Source organism: Schistocerca americana, chromosome 9, assembly GCF_021461395.2.
Source record: "Schistocerca americana isolate TAMUIC-IGC-003095 chromosome 9, iqSchAmer2.1, whole genome shotgun sequence".
Taxonomy (NCBI): domain Eukaryota; kingdom Metazoa; phylum Arthropoda; class Insecta; order Orthoptera; family Acrididae; genus Schistocerca; species Schistocerca americana.
Window position 1 is genome coordinate 193,564,122 of NC_060127.1, and position 24,190 is coordinate 193,588,311.

Below are 24,190 nucleotides of genomic sequence, written 5' to 3' on the forward strand. Positions count from 1 at the left end.
TCCCGGGGCCTTGTTTCGACTCAGATCTTTCAGTGCTCTGTCAAACTCTTCACGCAGTATCGTATCTCCCATTTCATCTTCATCTACATCCACTTCCATTTCCATAATATTGTCCTCAAGTACATCGCCCTTGTATAGTCCCTCTATACACTCCTTCCACCTTTCTGCTTTCTCTTCTTTGCTTAGAACTGGGTTTCCATCTGAGCTCTTGATATTCATACAAGTGGTTCTCTTTTCTCCGAAGGTCTCTTTATTTTCCTGTAGGCAGTATCTATCTTACCCCTAGTGAGATAAGTCTTTACATCCTTACATTTGTCCTCTAGCCATCCCTGCTTAGCCATTTTGCACTTCCTGATTTTTGAGATCCTTTTTGCCTGCTTCATTTACTGCATTTTTATATTTTCTCCTTTCATCAATTAAATTCAATATTTCTTCTGTCGCCCAAGGGTTTCTACTAGTCCTCTCCTTTTTACCTATTTGATCCTCTGCTGCCTTCACTATTTCATCCCTCAAAGCTACCCATTCTTCTTCTACTGTATACTTTTCCCCAATTACTGTCAATTGTTCCCTTACGCTCTCCCTGAAACTCTGTACAACCTTTGGTTCTTTCAGTTTATCCAGGTCCCATCTCCTTAAATTCCCACCTTTTTGTAGTTTCTTCGGTTTTAATCTACAGTTCATAACCAATAGATTGTGGTCAGAGTCCACATCTGCCCCTGGAAATGTCTTACAATTTAAAACCTGGTTCCTAAATCTCTGTCTTACAATTATATAATCTATCTGAAACCTGTCAGTATCTCCAGGGTTCTTCCATGTATACAACCTTCTTTCATGATTCTTAAACCAAGTGTTAGCTGTGATTAAGTTATGCTCTGCGCAGATTCTACCAGGCGGCTTCCTCTTTCATTTCTTAGCCCCAATGCATATTCACCTACTATGTTTCCTTCTCTCCCTTTTCCTACTCTTGAATTCCAGTCACCCATGACTATTAAATTTTTGTCTCCCTTCACTACCTGAATAATTTCTTTTATCTCATCATACATTTCATCAATTTCTTCGTCATCTGCAGAGCTAGTTGGCATATAAACTTGCACTACTGTAGTAGGCGTGGGCTTCGTGTCTATCTTGGCCACAATAATGAGTTCACTATGCTGTTTGTAGTAGCTTATCCGCACTCCTATTTTTTTTTATTCATTATTAAACCTACTCCTGCATTACCCCTGTTTGATTTTGTATTTATAACCCTGTATTCACCTGACCAAAAGTCTTGTTCCTCCTGCCACCGAACTTCACTAATTCCCACTATATCTAACTTAAATCTATCCATTTCCCTTTTTAAATTTTCTAAGCTACCTGTCCGATTAAGAGATCTGACACTCCACGCTCCGATCCGTAGAACGCCAATTTTCTTTCTCCTGATAACGATGTCCTCTTGAGTAGTCCCCGCCCAGAGATCCGAATGGGGGACTATTTTACCTCCGGAATACTTTACCCAAGAGGACGCCATCGTCATTTAATCATACAGTAAAGCTGCATCCCCTTGGGAAAAATTACGGCTGTAGTTTCCCCCTTGCTTTCAGCCGTTCGCAGTACCAGAACGGCAAGGCCATTGCTTATACAAGTCAAAAACCAACAATTTCTTAAATACTCTCTCAGAATGATTTGTAACAAAATTACCCTGGAAATTTCTTTTTGTCAATGAACAGTTGTACTCCTCCTAAACTCTTGTCACAGAATTTCTTCAGAGTTCTCTGACTTTTCCATTAAATTCCATTTTCCTGAGGATTTCCAATTATCCAGACAAGTTTCCGCCCTTTCAAACCGACACAGATGAACTATCTCCACTATTCACTGTCAACTGACCTTTTTGTCGAGCACCTCCACGAGGTAGTGCAGCAAGGTAGTGCCGCGAGCTGCACTGGACCGTGTGTCGGCCAGCCTGTTCAGGGAGGCCAGGCGGAAGCCACGGGCATTGCCACGTGCACCGCGGTTCATGTAGTTGCCCAATGCCAGCACCACTTCCAGCAGACGCCGCAGGCGCCGCGACCGTGCTACCTCCCGCGAGGCCTCCAGCACTGCCCTCACGCGTGGTTCCAGCTCGCACACCGATGTTGTGAAGCGCTTCTTGTAGTGCAGGCTCCTTAGCCGCTGCTCGTAGTGGCCAATCCTGTGGGCAAGTTGTAGAGTTACAAATACTGATAGTAACACTGACGTCTTTCCCATGTGACCGAGGTCAGGTAAACATTTATAAATATGTATTTTGTTGTATTCACATTAAGTTTATTTCAGTATACACTGATGAACCAAAACATTACGACCAGCTGCCTAATAAAAATTGGTTCACCTTTGTAATTCAATACAGGAGAGATCCAGTAAGGCACGGATTCGACAAGTCCTCTGTAGGTTTCTAGAAGTGTGTGGCACCAGATGTGTACACACAGGACGCTCGATTCCCGTAAATTAGAGTGTGATGATTCGTAGTTGCAAATCTGGCACCCAATAGCATCTCAGGTATGTTCTATTGGATTCACGTAAGGTGGATTTTGTGGCCGAGACATTGAGCCGAGTTCAGTATTGTGCTTCTCAAACATCGTAACACGACTCTGGCCTCGTGACGTGGCCATTTATCCTGCCGGAAGGTGCCATCACTGTCAGGACGACACCGAGCGTGAAGGGACGCAGGTGGTCTGCAGTAATGTTCACAAAGTGCACAGCTGTCGCAGTGCTTTCAATTACTACCACAGGTCCCGTGCGAGCCCCAGCGAATGTCCGTTTAGCTCAGTACTGCCCCCACTGGCCTAGGTCCGTAGTGAGATGCAAGCTTTGAGCGGCTGTTTGGTCAGATGACGTGTATCCGGCGAGAACCGTCAGCCAGATGTAAAGAGGAACATAATTCGTCTGATCGAGTGACACATTTCCTCTGATGTGAGGTCCTGTGCCCACTGCAATCTTAATGGACAATATTGTTGCACGAGTACGGGAACACAGTGGTCATCTGGTGCACTGAATAGTGGGTTCTAAACCACTTGTGCCTGCACCGGCATTGCACTCTGCCATCAGATTTGCAACAGACTGGCTCCTATTCTGCTTTACAGAATGGGCAAGCCTCCACCCTCCGAGGTTGTGAGGTGTGGACGTCCGATACCTTATCGCCTATTTGAGGATACACAGTCCTTTGACCACTTTCCGTACGTGCCTGTAACAATTTTCCTTTATCAAAGTCACTTGTGTGTCAGTGTATTTTCTCATTTGTGAACTGTATTTTCAGCAGAAAATTCCACATTCAGATTTGCTCTACTCAAATAGCTTCCTTAGTGTGTTACGTGTGCTCAGTGCCACAAGGCAACATTCCATCTCGTGGTGTGCTGTGGTAATAATGCTTTGGTTCATAACTGTATCCATAAAGTTTTGTTTCTTTTCTGTTTCTTGTGGAATTTACACGACCACAACAACACCGCACCGTGTTTCTCTATTGGTGCAGAGGTTTGCAGTGCCTAACGGTCAGCCTAACTGTCTGTTCCTACCTGTGAGTGAGCTGAGTGGCAGCTAGGGGTGTCCTTACACAATGAGGCAATGTTGAACAGGCTGATCTACATGCTGGTATTGCACGGGGATGTGTAATCCACCAGTTATGTGTGTATTTTAATTGATTTTCATAATGGCCACTATTAATCTTGCCTTACGTCGAAAACTGTCTGAAAATCTCATAAGGGTGTTGCAGGTTATATTGTGCTGAAAAGTAATTGTTAGGAAAAAATTCAGGATGTTGCACCACTTTAGTGTTAATTAGTGTCGAAGTTAGCCAACAGGGCCATCGCACGGACAAATTCGAGCGGCCCGGCAGAGACGGTGTCGCCGAGTGTGTTCTTCATTTAAGAATAACCGAATGTGAGAGTGATACAAAAATTGGACACGGGACAGTAATAAGGATCGAATCCGTGCCAAAGGCTGAGCAGTCTCGTGCACTGTCGTCTACACTCAGAGAACGACTGACACTAACTGTTTCTGGCCGATCACTCGAATGGCCCAGTTGTTTAACTTTGATATGAGTTAATTTGGAAATGGTGAAATATATTTACTTTGTTCCTTAACATTTGCATACGGATATGTCCATATATTTATTTTACACAATAAAAATGACATCTGCATTCTTCATTAGTCATTGCTAACATAACCGTACCACTACAATCTTACCCTACGAGTAGCATCAGAAGTTAATACTACTGACGTGCAATTTTTACAGCACTGTTGGGTCTTCACGTAATGGTGTTTGTGCTTTTGTATCTGGCCGATATCGGGCTCTCAGAACAGTTTTATGTTTCGCATACTATAAGTGTACCGTACAGTAGATCTCAATAATATGTCTCACGCGAAACTATTTCTATGCCATTTGACACCTGATACAGCTGTACTTCCAACTATAACAACAGTGTTGGAGATATGAAGCTTGTAATAAAGAAGGTGGTAAATCAGTATTGTGACCTAGTCTGGACTCCAATATATGCAGGGAAATGGGCAACACGGTTTAGTTTCTATACTTACTTTGATATTTCGTACAGGAAGCGGTCAGCTCGTGCCAGGCTGTCAATCTCCTCTGCGTGCTCTTCCAGCAGAGCAGCCTCTTCTGCTGATGGCGTGAACTTGAGCAGCTGCTCCACCATATCGATTGGGAGCTGGTCCCTGCTGTCCATGCTTAGTATGGCTCTGCAATACAGTGTGGGAGGCAATAGCGTCACTTCGACATTGTCACTTACAACTAGTGTCAGTTTCAGGAAAGCAATATTCCTGGGTAAAAACTTTACGTACAGACTGCATCTTTGGTAACAAAATTGTTGAGATTACAGGTGACGAGCAAAGGTATAATGGAGCAAGGGAAGGAACAAGCTTAACTTGCAGATTTTGGATGGAAAGGGCATATGTAGGTGGGAAAATAAAAGCAATTTTTACCTTAGAATTACAACAAAAGAAATGAGACTGATGCAGTTTACTCACAGAAAGAAAAGAAGAGAAGTAAACATGTCTTATTGTGAGATTATGAGTATAGAAATTAATAAATGATAGCATTATATTTAGAAACTTTTTCTTTGAAATTTCTCTTTGGCAACTGACAACCTAAAACAATTTGTACACAAATCAACGCAAAACACCACTACACAGCTGTTGTGAACAGCAACACTAACAACCACTCTCCAGCTAAATCCGACACTGAACCAGATGTTACACTAGGAATAGTGCTGCCCTGGCTACTGGTGTATTCCACAAATTAAAATTACACACCACTTTTCCTAGCAACACCTGAGGATCGAACCAACCACACATGTCCATAACCCTGGCCACGGATAGGGTCTAAATCTTAAAAAAGACAGAAACAGACGCATCATATTCTAGATGTATATTTCACTTAGTGATTCTTCATAACAACAGCTCCTTCATGAGGTACAAAATTAGAATTTAGCTGAGCCACTACTATCTAAATGAGCAGTAACAAGAAACTCCAGTAACATGACAGGTGAAAGCAAAAGTACCTAAAGACTTCATATTTGTTTGAGCAATTACATCTAAAACTAATAGTTATTGAAACAAAGATGCTTCTGACTGAAAGTTCTCGTACCTCACAGAAAAATCTGAAATACTCTACTATTCTCACTGATCTGGAAATAAAACACAATTGACTTAGCTCACAGATCTTGTAATATTACAGGTCTCAGCAGTTCATGTGAATGTTTATCTCCCCCCCCCCCCCTTCCCGTCCTCGCCCTTTCCCCCATTTTTGGTATTGACCAGAGAAGAAATTCATGCCAGTATCGGTGTGTGCTCACTCCATTTTCAACTGCCAGAAGGAATGTGGAAGTGGATAATAAATGCAGACAGAACACAATTATTTGTATGGCTGAGGAGCTTAGAAGCATATTTTGTTTTGTCAGGTTGTCTGCAATTTTGTGCTGAGTACTTTAAACATCTGACAAAATCAGTCTCAGTATGTATATGAAGGAGTAACCCAAAGTATTGAATGGCTCAGTTTTTTAAAACTGTTTACACTGAAATGAAAGTTTTCTGCCGTAGTTAGAGTACATTTAAGCTGTGTTGGCATTTGTGATAAGACAAAATAGTGTGCCACACCGCAAGTCAAACCCAGACATCTGCCTTTCCACACTTTGTGGACCATCTGAATGCTCCAACTTGGCAAGTGTTCCTCTCATTTCCTCCCAAAAGTCTGCAATGCATTTTTCTCATTATGAATGCACTTTTAAACATTCTTTACATCATAACCAATATGATACTGTGTTTACTGGTGTACTGGAGATAAATAACTGTGACGAAAAGACTTTGTGATTCCTGCTTTGGTGTCAGTGACTAGTTGGTGGGTGGGTCACAAACAGTGAAACTAGAGAGTATTGTAATTACTACCACAAAATGCACATACAAGTAGAGAAAACCTTGTGACAAAAGCATTTCCTAATTTTATGAGAGCGTATCCACAAATATTGGCATTTCATCTCCTGATTTTCTCAAGTGAGTTTTTGTTAAGATACAGAACAGAATTTATCATCAGATGATGTATTCCCAGTGTATACTGCCACTATAAAGTGAAAAGCATTTGGAGAAAATAAAAATATGACTGACACCCCGGCAAATATCGCATAGCATTTCACTGTGGCAATGTAACTTATATCTCATCACCACTAAGCAGCAAATGCCTCTGAATCTAGATTGTAAATAGAATAACAGACCTTTGCCTTACTGAATTGCGCATTTATCCGCACATCTTTAATGATATGCTTCACTTTCATTATGAAATAATGTAGTATCACTGGAATAAATAACTAACAGAAATTAACCATTCACCATTCCTCTACACATATCACTTTTCCACTTACAGAATGCCGCTTTCTTTGTTTCCATAAATACAAGTAGGAAACTGCAGTTGTTGTTGAGTTACTTTAAATTTAGTATGCAGCTTATTGTGAAAGTACAGCTACACAAATAATCGATAAGCAAGCAGTTGGGACATTACAAAATATAGCTCTTTCTTTTCTTTAATGATCAAAGGAAATTAGAATAGCTACTAACCTAGAAATTTCTTCGTCTGACATTTTAAGCTTGGACAGTAAGATGGTGCAATTCTGGGCACGTCTACCATCTATTACTGAGATGACTTTTGTGCGGTTCTTGCCCAGCTTTGATAGATCTTCTACAGAGCCTTCATTCTGGAAGATCGGAAAAGATGAATTAAATTTTCTTGAAAACTCCAAATCGACTATTACTGAACTGGGATGAAGTACTAGTACAGAAATGAATGCACAGGTTACATCTTTACCACACTTTGAACTGTAAAACATGAAGAAAAATTAATAAGTAAAACCAAATTTATAAAACATATGAATGATTGCACTGTTAAAAACTTTCAAATGTCCATGTTACTTTCTTCTGTTGCAATTGTTGATTAAAGCGTCAAAAGTTAACTTAGCTTGACTATTTTTGTCCAGTTATTGCTTGTAACACCATGTTCTTAAACAATAATTTGCTGAGAAAGAAATTATTCAGTACTATGAAATGTGGAAGATTGCAATATTAAGTTATAAAGTACAAATCAAAACTATTTTCCACACGAACACCAAAACTGATGAAGACCTATGCCTACTGCCACTTCCCGGATCTGTTTTACATTCTTATCCCTTATTCTTTCCAGATTTTTTCTTAACTTTCTAGTTTCGTCTGAATGACAGTGATCTTTCCCTTCTCTCTCTTAGTCTACTGCATATCCTACAAAACAATTCGAGAGACATGTTTTCTTCTGCATTTACAATTCCACTACAGTCACCTTAATGAGAAAACAGAACCTATAATATAATTACTTTTGTGGTGACTATCCTCATGCTTCTTTTAGACAGCTGTGCATACCATAACATTGTTGTGCATATATTTCCATACAGGGTTTGCTGTTGCCTTATCAATCACAGTCCTAGACAGTAGCATCTTTTTTAAATACTATGTTGGAAGGAATGATCATTATGCATTATACATGTGGTGGCTTTATGAGTATCTACAATCAAACGGAAATGTCCAAATTTGACAACCAGCCCAGAGCACTCGGAGTCACTTGGTGTAGAGCCCTTAGGTCAAATGCTTCAAGTGAGCATTCTTTTTGCTGCCCCTCTCCTCAGCTGCGGATAGCTAAGGAATGGCAACCTCACTTCTTCGAGGTGTAACCCACCTCCCTCGAACCGTCCTAATGCAGTTCAGTTTTGAATAGGTTTGATACAGTAATTGGAACCGCTCAACTTTCTCTGTCAGATACTGAACCATGTCAGTGCCGTCAGGTGAAAGTTTGTTCCAGTGTTGTCACCACACAGGTGTCATGTCAGAGGAGCTGATACCTCCCGAATCGACCCAGGAACTGATACCTCCCGAATCGACCCAGGAACTGATACCTCCCGAATCGACCCAGGAACTGATACCTCCCGAACTGACCCACGGTGGTTTGCGTGATTTCAGACGAGTTGTTGGTGGTTCTCGTAGGGCATCGTACAAGGGACAGTTCACGTGAGATTTCTCTTCTCGAGCAAGTTTACGTTAGCTGCGTTCCTCATTAGATCTTCTGGAGCAATATTTGTTAGCACAGGTAATGACTAAATGGGAGTAGATCTAACAGTAGCAACGATAATTCTCACAGCTTCATTAAGCTGCACATCAGTCTTTGTTGTGTGGGTGCTGTTTTACCACACAGGAGCACGGTATTCACCAGCAGAGTACACAAGAGCAAGTGCAGCAGACAGCAGAGACTTGATGTCTGTACCCCAACTGCTTCCAGCAATCTTACAAAGAAGATCCATTCTTCAGCCAAATTTCATGCACTGTAGTTTGAATGTCAAGGATCAATGCAGAGTGATTGCTAAATATATTGCATTGTAGTTATAGGGCACTTCAGTTCCGTCACGAGTGACATGTAGCTTCTTTTTTTATTTAGATGTAACACAGTAACCTCAGTTTTATTTGGATTAGGCTGAAGCCTCCATTTATGTGTTACTTGAACTGTAATCATACCATATCTACCAATGCCAATTTCTTTGGGTGATGGGTATTGTAGTGTCCTGCAGCTGCATGCAATTCTGCATAGTGTCTTCCCTGTTCTGAAACCTGGCCCCTTCCAGACTCTTGTTACAGTATAGGGAAAAGCCAGGCTGACAAACCACAGCCTTGTTGTGTTTGGCCAAATCAACTCTGTATTGAGAAAGACGAGTGGGTGCATTATTGTTGTGAAGGTGCCAACTGCCTGATGCTCACAAGTCCTTCCATTTGCATCTCACTGCCTCACCAAGTTGACATACAACTTCTTCGTAGTACACTTTACTTACGTTAGTAAGTTCTGGGGTATTCTCGTGATGGACCACAACACTAGAGTCAAAAAAAGATTGTCAACATGACATCACATTGCTGCAGACCTGCCTCCCCACCCCTTGAGGATGACAGACTATTGCAGTGACTGTAACTTTTTTTGTGTTGTACCCACAAACTCAGGACTCATCACAAGTTAACAAAGCTGTGATTGCTGTTCCCAGTATGCAGCATGTCCTGTGTGATTTCCAAATGAAGTTGCTTTTCATCTAACAACTATGGCACAAGTTTTGCTGAGATCTTCCAGAGGTCCAAATGTTCTGTTAAAATGGGAGAAATGAATCCAATACTAATTTTGACTTTTTTTTGAAATTTCCCCGATTGTGATTCATCTATTCTGCTCCACCTGGGTCCTCGCGTGACCGATAACAATCTCATTTACAGGCATTGAGGGCCTACCTAAATTTGCTTCACTCCTCACAGGTGTGTGGCACCCATTCCTTCATCCCCAAACACTTGTCAGATCTCACAGATTGTTTCGAATTGATGCAATAACATTGTTCGCCCTCCTGTGATTTTGCCCACAACATAAAATTCGATGACTACCACTTACGTGTGTTTACTTGTGGCCAGTGACTGGTTGTTTGTGCAGTCGTGAAAAAAATCAGGCGTGCACACTATGTATGCTTACAAACATAGAGAATATGTGCACCCTGATTCCACTGTTGGTTTCGACAATAAAAAATAAGGTTGGATTCTTTTCGAATGTCCCTCATACAACTGTATACATGAATTTCTTTAAACCTATGAATGTAACAGGATGCTGATGCAAGTAAATATTGTATACACTTAGGTTTGAGGTGTCTGACATTGTGAAGTATTCTGTACTGTACATGATCAAATGGGCAGATGATATATAAAAACATATAAATAAACAATGTGATAGACTCTGGAACTTTATCACTAATCTGATAATAGGATACAATCAGTTTCTTTATATTTTCTATGGGTATTAAATGCATTTACTCCCATTTAAAGAGAACTGCTATACTTTTCACCAAAATCTCCAATTCATTCTGAAATTTACTTACAATCATAAAGTGACAAAAAATTTCTACCATATGTCGCAAGAAATTCTCATTAAACATAAGCTTCACTTTGAGCAGTCTGGAATGATTTTCAATACTGGGAGCTCTTTTTTCAAAATCGCTCAAGTGTGAATGCATTTTTAAATGCAGAATTCAATGTTTTGGTTTTATGCACATTGTCTTCAGCCTCAACACCAGGCTGACTCATGAGAGATTATATGGAAGGTATGAATCCATTCAATGACTTTCAGTACGCCCAGAAATTGCTAGGCTCTTCTGATAGATCTTTCGCAAAGATCTGTGTAACGAAATTACTGTTACGTTCATTAATAGTAGTATTCCTACCCTTTCTCTTGTAGACAGAATGTGAGAACCTCTGTCAGTGCAATGGTACCATTAAACCAATGGTACCATTAAACCAAGGCGAATCTTTACTATCTTTCACTGCCTTTATTTTGTGCATATTTTTTTATAGCATGACTTACTATGTGTTTTAGCACTAATCATAACTTTTCTTCATTTATTATAATTAAAATCCATGTTTAATATGTATTTTAAATTGGATGTTCAAGACTACAACAGTTCTTGATACTCTCCATGCTTTCTTGATAACCCTCATCCCTGTAATTTCTGCCTTCAGACTAGCAGCATCATGGTTGCTAATGTTGATACTATAGCCGGGAAGTCGAAAATATCTTTTTTCGTGTATAAACCGTCAGGCTCTTTGTTTGTAGGAGTTGTTGCAGAACTGCATTTACGAGTACTTATTAAGATCGTTTTTACTGCCACTAATGTACAAGTAGTTTCCCATTCAAAATTAAACAAGTTAAAGTCACTGCCGTATCATAGGGTAATTCTGTACTGTCTAATTTAGGCCATCTTTGAACGACTACGACCAATATGTTTATATATGGTAGCCAGTATGAACATCTGATTAACTGAAACTTCCTGGCAGATTAAAACTATGTGCTAGATTGAGACTCAAACTTGCGACCCTTGCCTTTCATAGGCAAGTGTTTTGTGGCTAAGCCGTGTCTCCACAATATCCTTTCTTCCAGGAGTTCTAGTCTTACAGGTTTTGCACGAGAGCTTCTGCAAAGTTTGAAAGATAGGAGATGAGGTACTTGTGGGAGTAAAGCTGTGAAGATGGGTTGTGAGTCACACTTTGTTAGCTCATTCGGTAGAACAGTTGCCCGAAAGGCAAAGATCCCAAGCTTGAGACTCGGTCCAGCACACGGTTTTAATCTTCCAGGAAGTTTCGTATCAGCACACACTCCACTGCAGAGTTAAAATCCCATTCTGGATTGAATATAACTAAGTGCACCATCGCCGGTTACTTTTGTCCGTATGAGTTTATGGTCAGATACATTTTGGAACTTGCTATGATTTGGTACAGAAAGCTGTAATGGCTCAGGGCCCCGTACTCACTATGCATGTGTCACAAAGGAATTGTGAGGCCCCCTTTCCCCTTGGGATATAACAAAGGACACACTTACTGTAATCCCATTCTTCTGATAGGCACAGAAAAGCTTATCTATGCTCTCGAGGTCCATTGCCATGTACAGCTTGCTGTCATCCAGTTCCGACCAGATAGTGCCCGTGACTTTGGCATCTGGCAGCTTGGACCAATTGAACGACTTAAGTGGGTTGGAAGGCTGTGGCACATTCTTCTCTGGCCGAGGTGTGGGAGGGGGTACAGGTACGGGCGGAGGTGCAGTTGGGGGAGCCTGAGGGGGTGGTGGGGGAGGAACTGAGGAGGAGAGACACTGTGTCTGCTCTGGGGTGTCAGACAACGGAGGTGGGGGTGGCGGTGGGGGTGCAGGGCTGCCACTGCCATCCGGGGGTGTCGTCGGGGCGAGTCGGTTGTCGTAGCCATCTCCGAGTCCCGAGCGCAGCCCGACCACCTGTTTATCAAAAAGTGAGAATGTTGTTATGTCAGTGGTAGGTTGTCACGAATTGATCTACAAACTAAATGATTTACATATATTTTTTTTTTTTTTTTTGTTAAATCCCACAACCACACTATTTGCACTTTTATAAACTACTACATCAAATATTTTTAACACTAGCGATAGTTTGTTCAGAAACAGAAAATATCAATCCACCCTGATGCCATGCATACAAATCATTGTGTTCTGGGATCAGCTAGTGATGGATTGTTCAACTGAAAGTAAATGCACTAATACATACCGAGCAAAAATCTGCTCGTCAATGTTCATCTTAATCTCTCAAGTTTTCTCAGAACAACTGATTAATAGGATGCTTCCTTGTGTTCTGCCAAGGTGCTGTTTCCATTTTATAAAAATGTGTCTGAAATCTTATGGGACTTAACTGCTAAGGTCATCAGTCCCTAAGCTTACACACTACTTAACCTAAATTATCCTAAGGACAAACACACACACACACACACACACACACACACACACACACACACACACACACACATGCCGTGGGAGGACTCAAACCTCCGCCAGGATCTCCATTTTATACACAATATTCTTAGCCTTGTTAAAGATGTCTCGGTCTCCGAAAGCCAGGTGTGTATCGCATTCCAGGTGAATGTTACATGTCTTACGTGGGGCAGACTATAAGAACAGTTTAGAAGGAATGTGAGGGATGTCAGTACATACCCGACTAAAGCAACCTAGCAAATCAGCCGTCACCAAACCCTGCCTCGAATATCACCGTGAAATGAAATACGATGAGACCAGTATGGCAGTGCAAATGCAAAGTTTCTGGGACAGCATAATAGAGGAGTCTATCACAGTAAAGATGTCAGAAAACCTAAAAAACAGATAGCAGTTTTAATAGAAATAACACCTGGGATACAGCACTCAATTTATTAAAATCTTGCCAGACAGCACATTCACAAGAGTTCGAAGACACAGAGAATTTGTGTTTCACGAAATATCGTTGCAAGCTCTGAAAAGAGTGTCAAAGGGCGTAGTGCACATTGGGGATGGAACTCTGCTATAAATGTTGGTGTGGACAAACAATAGTTCACAGTCTGGTTGGAGTCCACGCAACGAGTACATGTAACAGCAAAACTCACAGCAACAGAAGAAGACAGATGAGTCAGTATTTGAAACATTGTGCATAAAATGTAAACAACAACTAGGTAGAATACCCAGAAGCAATCTATTAATGTTCATATCTCGAAATAACAACTAACACCCAGGAGAATTATTAACACACTGTTCAAATTTTTGTTCTCTGTTTAATCGTAGTGCAGTGTGAAACATTTTCAGCCATAAAGAGCAAGTTTTGTAAATGGTAAATGGAATCAATTCACCCATGTTTCAGAACAGACAAAAATTTTTCAAATAAAATCATTTACCTTGCAACATGTTGCCTTTTGGCACTCATGTTGTGATCTTCTGCCAACGGTCATTTAGTGGTTTCTCTGACGTTGCACAAGCACAACTGCATAGCATATTCAAAGAGTCACACTATTCCATGGCTGGTGAGCAAATTTTCGAGGATGCTGGCCACTTGTCCTGACAGAATGATAGGAAAACCATTGGACTACCATCAGCTGTGCCTGAGAAAAGCACTGCCCGGCAACTCTTGAAGGAGAGACCACAAAAGCCTCAACACTTTTATAACTACAATTTGATTTTATTAAATTCCTGCAACTGGTGCATATTATCCCATTATTTGATACTGATTGCAAATGCTTTGCTGAAAGGCTCTTTCATCTATAACTAATAGATGTAATTAACACAAATCAGCTTCTCAAGACGGATATGACAATAAACCCATCAGCGCTGAAATAGCTGCTCGACCCTATGTAAGTAAAGAATCACTACAGTACTCCTATCTTTCTGCAGAATACACAGCAAGAGGATAATGGCAGCTTACAGAGAGTGGAAAAGAAGTAGCTATGTACAACTGAATATATCAACAAGCAGAAAGAAAGAAGAATTTATCTCAGTCACCTTGGCGTCATCTGGCAGCGACCCTGAGCTGACAAGCCGTTCCAGGCGATGCCTCTCCCCCCTCTCTGAGGCCACCTGTCGGTCCAGCTCACAGGCACGATCTTCCAGCTCCAAGCAGCGCTGCTTCATCTCTAGGTGGGCTGCCGTCTCCTTCTCGAGCCTCTCCTTGACTCTTTGTAAGTTTGTCTCCATGTCTTCCTGTATGACAAATTTGTACAATGTAAAAACACAACTAACTCATATTAATTATGAAATCCTCAAAACCATGTGCTAGTAACTGTCGTTTTATCTGCAGGGTATAAAAATGCAAAGTGTGTTACAACCCATCACAAACCTACAGTTTCTGTTGACTTACTTCACTGAATATCAAAAATACATATTACTTTTTAATCATTCATTACAGTGGCAATTACAGGTTGCATAGTTATATCGAGAAACACAGTTTTTTTCCTTATCAGTTAAAGGACAAAATCCTTGCCACTAACACTGTCAGCTAATTCCATTTCCTACAACCATTATTGAGTCACTCACAAACTGAAAGATGGTAAAATGTAAAAATGACACGTTCACAATAGCCATATCTGCGAGCAAATAAAAATTATATATCTTAATATGTGTCAATTTGAATCAAATTTCTTTGGATGTTTGACAGTCACAATGAAGCAGACTGCTGTAAATATCACCAAAATATTGGTTTTTGTAATTTTTTAAGTATCCCATAATTACACAACCTAACACCATAAAGGATTTTATTCACAAGATCCAAGAAATGCTGTCACCTGTACAAAAATCTACCAGCTGCCTGTACATATTCTGCAATTCATTTGCCACTAGACTGCACTTCTATATTTAATCACTCACAGATACAGATGATGATGAAGCAAGGTTCATATAATGACTGAGCTTGTCACTACAAGGCGGTCAGAAACAGATTACTATCAGGTGCTTTACTAGCACACATTTGACGAAGGTTAATTGGGATCCAGAATGAGATTTTCACTCTGCAGCGGAGTGTGCGCTGATATGAAACTTCCTGGCAGATTAAAACATCCCCCAGGCTGTGGCTAAGCGATGTCTCCGCAATATCCTTTCTTTCAGGAGTGCTAGTTCTGCATGGTTCGCAGGAGAGCTTCTGTAAAGTTTGGAAGGAAGGAGACGAGATACTGGCAGAAGTAAAGCTGTGAGGACGGGGCATGAGTCGTGCTTGGGTAGCTCAGTTGGTAGAGCACTTGCCTGCAAAAGGTAAAGGTCCCGAGTTCGAGTCTCGGTCCGGCACACAGTTTTAATCTGCCAGGAAGTTTCGCTAATTGGGATGTCTGTTATAAATTGTGACTATCTCTGAAGTGAGACATTTCATTGTTTCACTACTTGTTCGAGCACTGATGTTTATAGAATCTACCATTCCACAAAGAGTACCCCAATTCCAATTGTCATTCAGTGTATGTCAATAATTTACCTTTTCTTGCAGTCGGAGATCCAGTTCCTGCTCCTTCTTGGCCAACCGTGAGGCGAGATCTGCATTTTCCTTCTCCAGTTCATCTGCTCTGTTCCTTGCAGCTACCAACTCTTCTTCCTTTGCGAGCCTAAATAAAAAGCAATAAAAGCTATACTTTCATCAAAATGATAAAAAAAAATTATTTGTATTTGAATGATGGCTTGAACTACATGGTATTTTACATTTTGAGAGTAATGTGATTTGTTTTAAATGTCTGCTTGTAATTAATTAGAATGGTAGGGACAGAAATTAGTAGTCAAATTATCTGTCACTCTGTTAATGAGTAGTTAAAGGACACCACATTTTTACATTTTGTAAAGAGTGCGGCTTTACATTTCTCTGTATTTCAGTCTTTGTATTAGGCAGTTTATTTTGCCAAGATCTAACTGGATTTCTTAAATGCAAGAAAAATATGCTTCAGACAATGAACGTCAAAGTTTGATATGAGTAATTATGTCCCAGAAGATAAAACTGTGTTCCTGACTGAGACTATCACAGAAATATGCCTTTCTGGCAGTAATAAAACAGTTCCATCTGAGCTGACTGTTGTATCTAGTCTAAGGTGGTCTTCTATATGCAGTATTTGGTCAACGTACATTGTGGAGATGTCATTTGATGGTCGACAAATTAGCACATGCTACCAGCGATTGTTTCACTGTCTGTGATGCTTGGATGCTTCCAGAAAGTAAACAATTTAGTGTATTTCTCTGTAACCACTTATATGCACCACTAAGAGTATAGCATACACTGATCTACTGGGATTCTGCTGCTAAGGAAGCTGTCAAGGCCAAATTATACCTTGACAGGGACCTTGGTGGTTTACTAAATGCTGAAAGGCTACAGAGAAAAATACTGAGATGTTTACTCTCAAACAGATTTATCAACACTACTGTAGAGACATCAATATAATCTCTGGTTGTATATGCTTGTGTATGCAAATAATTTGACTTTGCATCATGTAACCATGACTTGTGTTGGCACTTCATCAGTTATGAAATACCACTGCAGTATCACTTACAGCTGCATCTCCTGAATTGACTGTGGGAGAAATGATTCAGTGAGCGATATGTGAATTGTGTTTCCTGTGTTCAACTAGAGCACACACAGAGAGACGGAGAGAGAGAGAGAGAGAGAGAGAGAGAGAGAGAGCGTGCGTGTGCGCACACGCACATGCGCACTAGGTGACAGGTGGCTGTTTTTTCTGATATCACTGTCAAAACACAACCATTTTGTAAAAGATAGTACACAACAGTACTTACCACAGCTGGAACCTAAGTCTTTTAAATTATCTGCATATGCACAGATTGTTGCTGAATTCCTTAGCCACTGTGGAGGAATGATACAGTTTTGGCTAACCTGAGAAAATTTTTTATAGTCAAAGTGTAAACCAAACATGGAATGACACATCTTACCACTTATACACTGTTGAACAGGTGGAGCAAGTATATGAAAAAATTAACTTGGTTTAATTTGTTTGCAACATTATAGTTAGGGTTCATTTAGATTACACAGAGGAGGGGTTTGGTAAAATATGCGACACACACAGCTCTGCCATTTCACCCACCCCCCTTTCCTTCTTCTTCTTCTTCTTCCTTTCTGGAAAATATCACCCCAAATCTCTGCAGTTGATAATACTAGCACCTTATTCTCTCTCTGAGCCCAGTATCTATCTCTTTATAGAGGGAAGCCAACTCAGTTTTTCGGGCAAGAAAATTGGAAGTTCCAGTAGCATAATGGAAAAAAAAAACATTACTGTCAATGTCCTGATCGAAGTTGATAGTGAGCATAGCGATTGGTGTTGAGAAGCGAATGAACAGTGTAGCAGTAGTTTTTTATGTTATTAAACAACTTCCTTGCAAAACAGTGCTCTACACTAGGGATAAACCAAATAAGCTTCTTCTATTTTGAAAAGACTGGCCAGACTCCAGTCAGTCTGGCTGTCAAGATTTAGGTTTTCTGAGGTTTGCCTAGATTACTTAAGCAATTACTAGGATGGCTTATAAACTTCCTGTCACATACTTCTCAAAATAACCTGCAATATGTAAATGTCTTTTTTTTATTTTTTTTAAATTTATTACTGTATTCTTGTAGGAGTGATCCACAGATAAATAAAACTACATTAAGTCTTCCTCTATTTCCTACTCCTTTTACTGTTTTTCTGCAAGTTGCTTAACAACTTCACTTTTTGGTCAGACAACTGAGTGAGAACACACAGATGTAACTTACAAGTGCACCAGCTCTTTGACGTTGATATGGAGAGGAGCCACATCAGGGTTGTTGCTGTTTTCCCCTTGGAGGACCAGCTGCTGCACTATCCGATCAAACAGCAGCCAGTGTTGTGGATGGGAACCGTAGTCCACTGGAAAGTTCAGCAAAAATGACCAAATTATAGCACTGATTAGCAGAGAATTCTTTTTTGTAATGATACTCTCAAGATGAAACACAGTGCTTATTTCACCAAGACACTGTCTTTTCTGCTTCTTCTTCTTCTACTACTACTACTACTACTACTACTACTACTGCTATTGTTGTGGTTGTTGTTACACTGCAGTATTCTACATCTGTGTCACATAACCTCATTTTAGCCCTGTTATGAAACAGATCTACAATTTTAAGAATAACATAAATGTGTGTTCAAAATTTTACTTCACAGTTGTCCCATTCACACAATAAGATTGTTGTAAATACAGTAATTTCCAGTTTTATTTCTTATTTCTTTAAATGATGTTTTTTACTTAACACATTCCACATCCACTACAAATTAGCAGCCACAGATGTATGAGCCGTGCTCATCAATTAACATTTTAGTTGGCATTCTGAAGCAACTACAAGATACCCAGCATTTTTTCCTTCCCTGATGAAGGCTGTTTGCAATATTAACCAAAATGTGAGTACTTTCATTGTATCATAACACAGTCAAATACCCAGTAGACTCTTGTATAAACGGACTCCATCTATGCAAGCCTGTAATTAGGCCAAAACTGTCTTCATAGCCTTGTGGGCGTAATTCATAGGCTGTTGAAGTGTGACCCTGTATTTTTCACTTAATACTGGTCCTTAAAGCTACGTAATTAGGTTTTCGGGGATAACTAATGGCCGTCTTCAAACATCTACCAATTCAGGTTTTCAGTGACACTCTCCCGAGAATCAAAGGAACCTGTGGCCATTTGTGCTTCTCTTCTTTGTATAAATTGAGCATCTCCTGTTAATTTTACTTGCTACGGATCCCACACAACTGAGAAATATTCTAAGATTGGACGCACAAGTGTTTTGTGAGCAGTGCACCAACAACAATATTGTGATAGGAAATTTGAATTTAAATTTGTACGGATTCTGGTGTATATCTAAATGAGGTTCCATAAACACCATGGAGAAAATCCATTCATGAAGTAATAATAAGCTTACATATTGAAAAGCTTCACCATTTGTAGGTCTGACAGCCACCAGTATCTCACCGTAATTACTGAAACATAAGATGCACAATCACAGAAATGTACTTACATGGCAGTAGAATGCAGTGATGGAGCAATGACAGGAGGTGGGGATAGGCTGCCGTGTGGCTCAGCTTGCGACGTAGCAGGTCAAACATTGCCGTCGCGCTCTTTGTGTCTATGTGCTCCTGTAAACAGTGAAGTCCTCAGCCTATTATCACTACTGATTCCTCTTATTTGTACTCTACCGTGCAGGCATTGAAATAGTCTGAGATATCCATATTGTACAATGTAAAAGGAGCAAACTGCATTGTTCTTCCAGTAAAACGATGGAAAATCTAGAATAGAATGCAACAATATTATGAAAGGGAGAGTTGCTACTCACTATATAGCAGAGATGCTGATTTGTCGATAGGCACAACAAAAAGTGTGTCACAAAATAAGCTTTCAGCCAACAAGCCCGTTGTCAAAAATAGATGACACACACTCTCACACGTGACTGTGTATGTGTGTGTTTATTTTTGACCAAGGGCTTGTTGGCCGAAAGCTTATTTTGTGACACTCTTTTTGTTGTGTTTATCTCTCCGGTGTATAGTGAGTAGCAATTATCCTTTTCATAATGTTGTTATCCTACTAATACTGCAGCAAATTTAAATATCTAAGGGAATGTATCACAGGAAAAAAAGGGAGCAATGAGGGAATAATAGAGAGGATGAAAAATGCAGTCAGCCTTCTGTATGACCAGAAAGACACTCAGCAATAAGAATATATCTATGGACACAGACATAACACTAGAAGAAAATGGTGAAGTATGGAGTCCTATATGTAGCTAAGATGGTGACAGTAGGAAGACATGATGCAGAACAATTGAAGGAAAAATAAAAGAGAGAAATGCTGAAGACAATACTAGATCACAAAAGATGGTGAGAAATGAATGCTAAGATCTAGGGCAGAGATTTGCTGGCATATGATGATGATATGAAGAGCAATTAGACAAAACAATAATGTGTCACAATTGGAGCAGACAAGTGAATACAATACTGATGATCTCAAAATAAGAACTGCATCAAAGAAAAATTGGACTCCAATTTCATAGAAATTTATTTTGTCTTCTGTAAATTTCTTTCATTGCACAATAATCAAAGGTTTTTATTCTATAAATTCAAGTAAAAATTTCATTAATGCCATTGTATGAGCAGTTTCCTACTGAAATTTATTTTTACAGAATATAAATAATGTAAAAGCAATATTGTTAATAATGATAAATTATTATTAATAATCATGCTAATAAAATGAGAATTTTTATTGATAGTGCACAATCAGCCATTTTAAATGATATCAATAATATCCCAAATGTAAAGGCAATTTTTTCCTCAAAGATCTATAGAAGTAACTTGTGAAAATACTAAGAACAGAAGTAGTAAAGTGGCTGTTAAGATTTAGAGCTTAGGAGGCGCCAAGCTAATATGCCATAGAAAGTATTGTATCTTTAGAGTATATCGGCAGTACCTTTTCAAATTTCCTGGCCAACTCTTTCTCGTCTTCATTTCGAACCATCTCAAAGAAGTCCAGATGCCTGAGGAAAAAAAGTACAAATTCCCAAATAGAACAAACAATGGACAGTGCAGGCTGGAATATCAACAACATTATGAAAGGGACAGATTGCTACTCGATAAAAATGACACATTGAAGTGCAGAGAGGCACAATGAAAAGCCTGTTACACACGGAGCTTTCATTCAGAAAAGAAAATGAACACATACACGTTGGCACTTCACACCCGGGTGCGATTTGTGCTTTCACCAGTCTTGGGGGTTGGTAGAATTGTATATGTTAGCTTGGACCGTGGCATTATGCATGGTTAAACAACTATTTATAAATAGATGTTAATGCCGAAACTCACTATTCACGCGTATGCACTATCAGAAAAGCCATCCCTTGTTATATCTTTAAAAGTACATTATAGGTCAAGCTTATTTACAAAATCATCTACATACAGGTATACAAGAGGAATTCAAAAAGTAGAGGCACATTTGTGAAAAGCTGTACTTATTCTGATGTTAGAAAACTGAAACATATTAATAGTATTAATCGTAAGACTTACTAAAAACTTTCAGTGTTCGGCTCCACAAATTTAAATTATATGTGTAAAGTTTTACTCCAGTGCGTGGGAAATAAACATCCCAGGTTAGGATGCATAAACTAAAACCAGAGGAGGGGATGGTCTGATGCAGAGGCGGGGGGTGGGGGGGATCTCCCCATCCCCCCCTGCAAATTGCACACTGCTTCACACACACACACACACACACACACACACACACACACACACACACACACTATCTCCGGCCACTGTAGCCACAGACAGCTCCTGCTTGCATGTTAGGTGTCCCTGCTTGTTGTGAATGTTTGTGTGTGTTTTCTTTTCTGAATAAGGCTTTGGCCAAAAATTCACAGATGGAACATTCTAGAAGAACTGGGCACTCATGTCAAGGATATCTTGTTGCTAAATTATTCCTATAAATTTTTATGTACTGCCATGAAATAGTGTATCTTTCACATATACAATATTGTTGCAGTATGTATAAAACATGGTGCAAAGGCAGGAAGAGAAAATTGTTCCTGCACTATCATTACTTTTACTTTTAACAGCTAAAATATGTCTTTTAGTATTACTCATCACTCCTCAACTGCAATTTAAATGCTTGCTTACACTTTGGGCAGATGTTTTAACAATTATTTGTCTTTTGCAACTCAAATTTGATGTTTTTTATATTCAAACATGGTCATTCCTCTTATGCTTCTGGGTTCTACAATGAATAAAATTATTATTCTAAATTATAAAGAGAGATTTATATATTTATTTCTTTGCTACAGTTGCTTCAGTCACTACCAACAAACACACTTACTGACTTTCAAGCTGTTTAAGAATATGTTATCACTGTTAATATGCTCTTGCTGTGAGCTTACTGTGTTAATTAGTGGCTTTTTCCTGTAGAGGAAAGGCAGGTCCATTCTATACTCACTATCAAAATATACTACCAGTCACAAATTTTGTAGTAATAGGCATTACACAACTTGAAAGTCATCAGATCCAGTTTGTTCACTGTTAGTGGCTGCTACAACTTTAATGATGATATAAATGTGTTGATATTTGTTACAATCAGGATAAGTGATGGTGTGTTCTTTCCTGTTCCTTCTAAAATATTTAACAGCTTGACATTTGCTCATTGTAGACAGGCACAGTTAGGCAGTTGCAAAAAGCATTGTTTGAATGTTCCCGTGACAGAGAGACTGCAGGTGGTGTCTGTATGATGTGTTGCTTGCTCAACAATATATTATTCAGCATAAAAATCATAAGTGGTGCAGATATTGCAGCTGAACAACTTCCAAAGTAGGCATTTGTACTCTACTAGCATTGTATGCACCAAAGTTTCAGTCACCTTCTAGGCACGACCCAAGTCAGTGGCTCTGCCAGTGCAGACTATGATATTTGCAGTAACGTTAATAATGTACACCAACATTAGGGTTTTGTTTTCTCACAAATAAAGAAACATGCTTTTTCCAGCATTCTGAGTCCTCTTGCTTTCATAGAAGTTCCATCCTGTCATGTCACTCTGCCACTTGTTCCAGTATCATGACACCAACGTAAATTATCAGCTGCAGAAGGAGCATTATGAGCAAAACTGATAAGTAAATGAATTCAATCTGGCTACAGCTTATCCAATAAGTCACAAGTGAGAGTATGTATAACCAAAGCAAAGTCCAATGGTTAACAGTTTCACCCAGAAAATGCTAGTTACAGCAGAAATTATGACCCACAAAGGACATGCATCAGTGCAAGGTCATTCAGAAGTACCTCCAGTTTTTCAGAAGGCTATTGCACAAAAACTACAAATAATACAGAAAACGACACACTTCAGTGGATAGAGCATTTTTGCAAGTTTTTAACTCACATTGCAGATGCACAATATAGGTACATTATGTGATGTGGCAAACGTCAATATGTTAAGGCACAACAGCAGCCTGCTTTGTAAATTTGTTCAATGGGTGTGATACGACAATACAGAACGAATGATTTGTTACATGTTCTGCAACTATGCCACAGTGCATACTTGGAGAGATCCTTTATCCGCTGGTAGGTGTGATTTTATGTCTTGTAGTTTTCGTACCATTGTCCTCTGAAAACCCAGAGGCACTTATGAATAACCCTGGATATTTAGGCAAAATAAAAATAAATTCAGTTGCAAAAGAGAGTTATGTGTTAAGACACATCCACTCAAAGGACAGACAATTTAAATAGACACATTTGACATAAAATGTTGTCGGATTGTGTGTACAACACAAGATATTGCAACTTTTTGAAATCTTCATGCAGTCAAAATGAACTAAAACTGAATTTCACTAAAACTCAGATGATGCAATTTGAGAACTAAATCATTAGAACAGAGAGACATAAAAATCGCCTGCAGTGATCAGGAGATCATGGAAACAAATTGCATAAAGTTCTTAAGCCTAATTCTTGACAAAAATTAAACTGAACAGAACATATTGACTACTTAACAAATAAACTGAATAGCTCAGTATTTGCACTGTGATTTTAGTCAAACATGAACATTAGAAAGATAGTTTATCACTGTTACTTTGGGTTGCTTATTTGTTATAGCATAATCTCCTATGGGAATTCAATATAATTTTGTCATAAGGCTTCCGGTATTCCAAAATAAAATAATTAGGAACATGTGAATTGCTAAACAAAAAGTATCTTGTAATCCACTGTTAAAAAAAAAATTGATGAAGAACAATACAATACAATGTGTAATTTTCTTATATTAAAAACAATAAACTTTATGTTTCCAGCACAACTACACCACTCACTACACAGAGAATTACGAACTTCAGACACA

General features: G+C 39.4%; 1 protein-coding gene across 2 annotated transcripts in view; it reads right to left on the minus strand.

Moving 5' to 3' along the window:
* Nucleotides 1-24,190, minus strand: part of LOC124551379 (disheveled-associated activator of morphogenesis 1) — a 435,878-nt gene that overhangs the window by 74,918 nt on the left and 336,770 nt on the right. For both annotated transcript variants that reach the window (XM_047126427.1, XM_047126428.1), the window contains 9 exons: nt 20,798-20,864; nt 19,359-19,476; nt 18,084-18,216; nt 15,819-15,945; nt 14,363-14,560; nt 11,921-12,328; nt 7,072-7,208; nt 4,543-4,704; nt 1,864-2,167 (listed from right to left, as the gene is read on the minus strand). In XM_047126427.1, the coding sequence (XP_046982383.1) occupies nt 1,864-2,167; nt 4,543-4,704; nt 7,072-7,208; nt 11,921-12,328; nt 14,363-14,560; nt 15,819-15,945; nt 18,084-18,216; nt 19,359-19,476; nt 20,798-20,864 (1,654 nt within the window). The remainder of the gene's footprint in view (nt 1-1,863; nt 2,168-4,542; nt 4,705-7,071; nt 7,209-11,920; nt 12,329-14,362; nt 14,561-15,818; nt 15,946-18,083; nt 18,217-19,358; nt 19,477-20,797; nt 20,865-24,190) is intronic.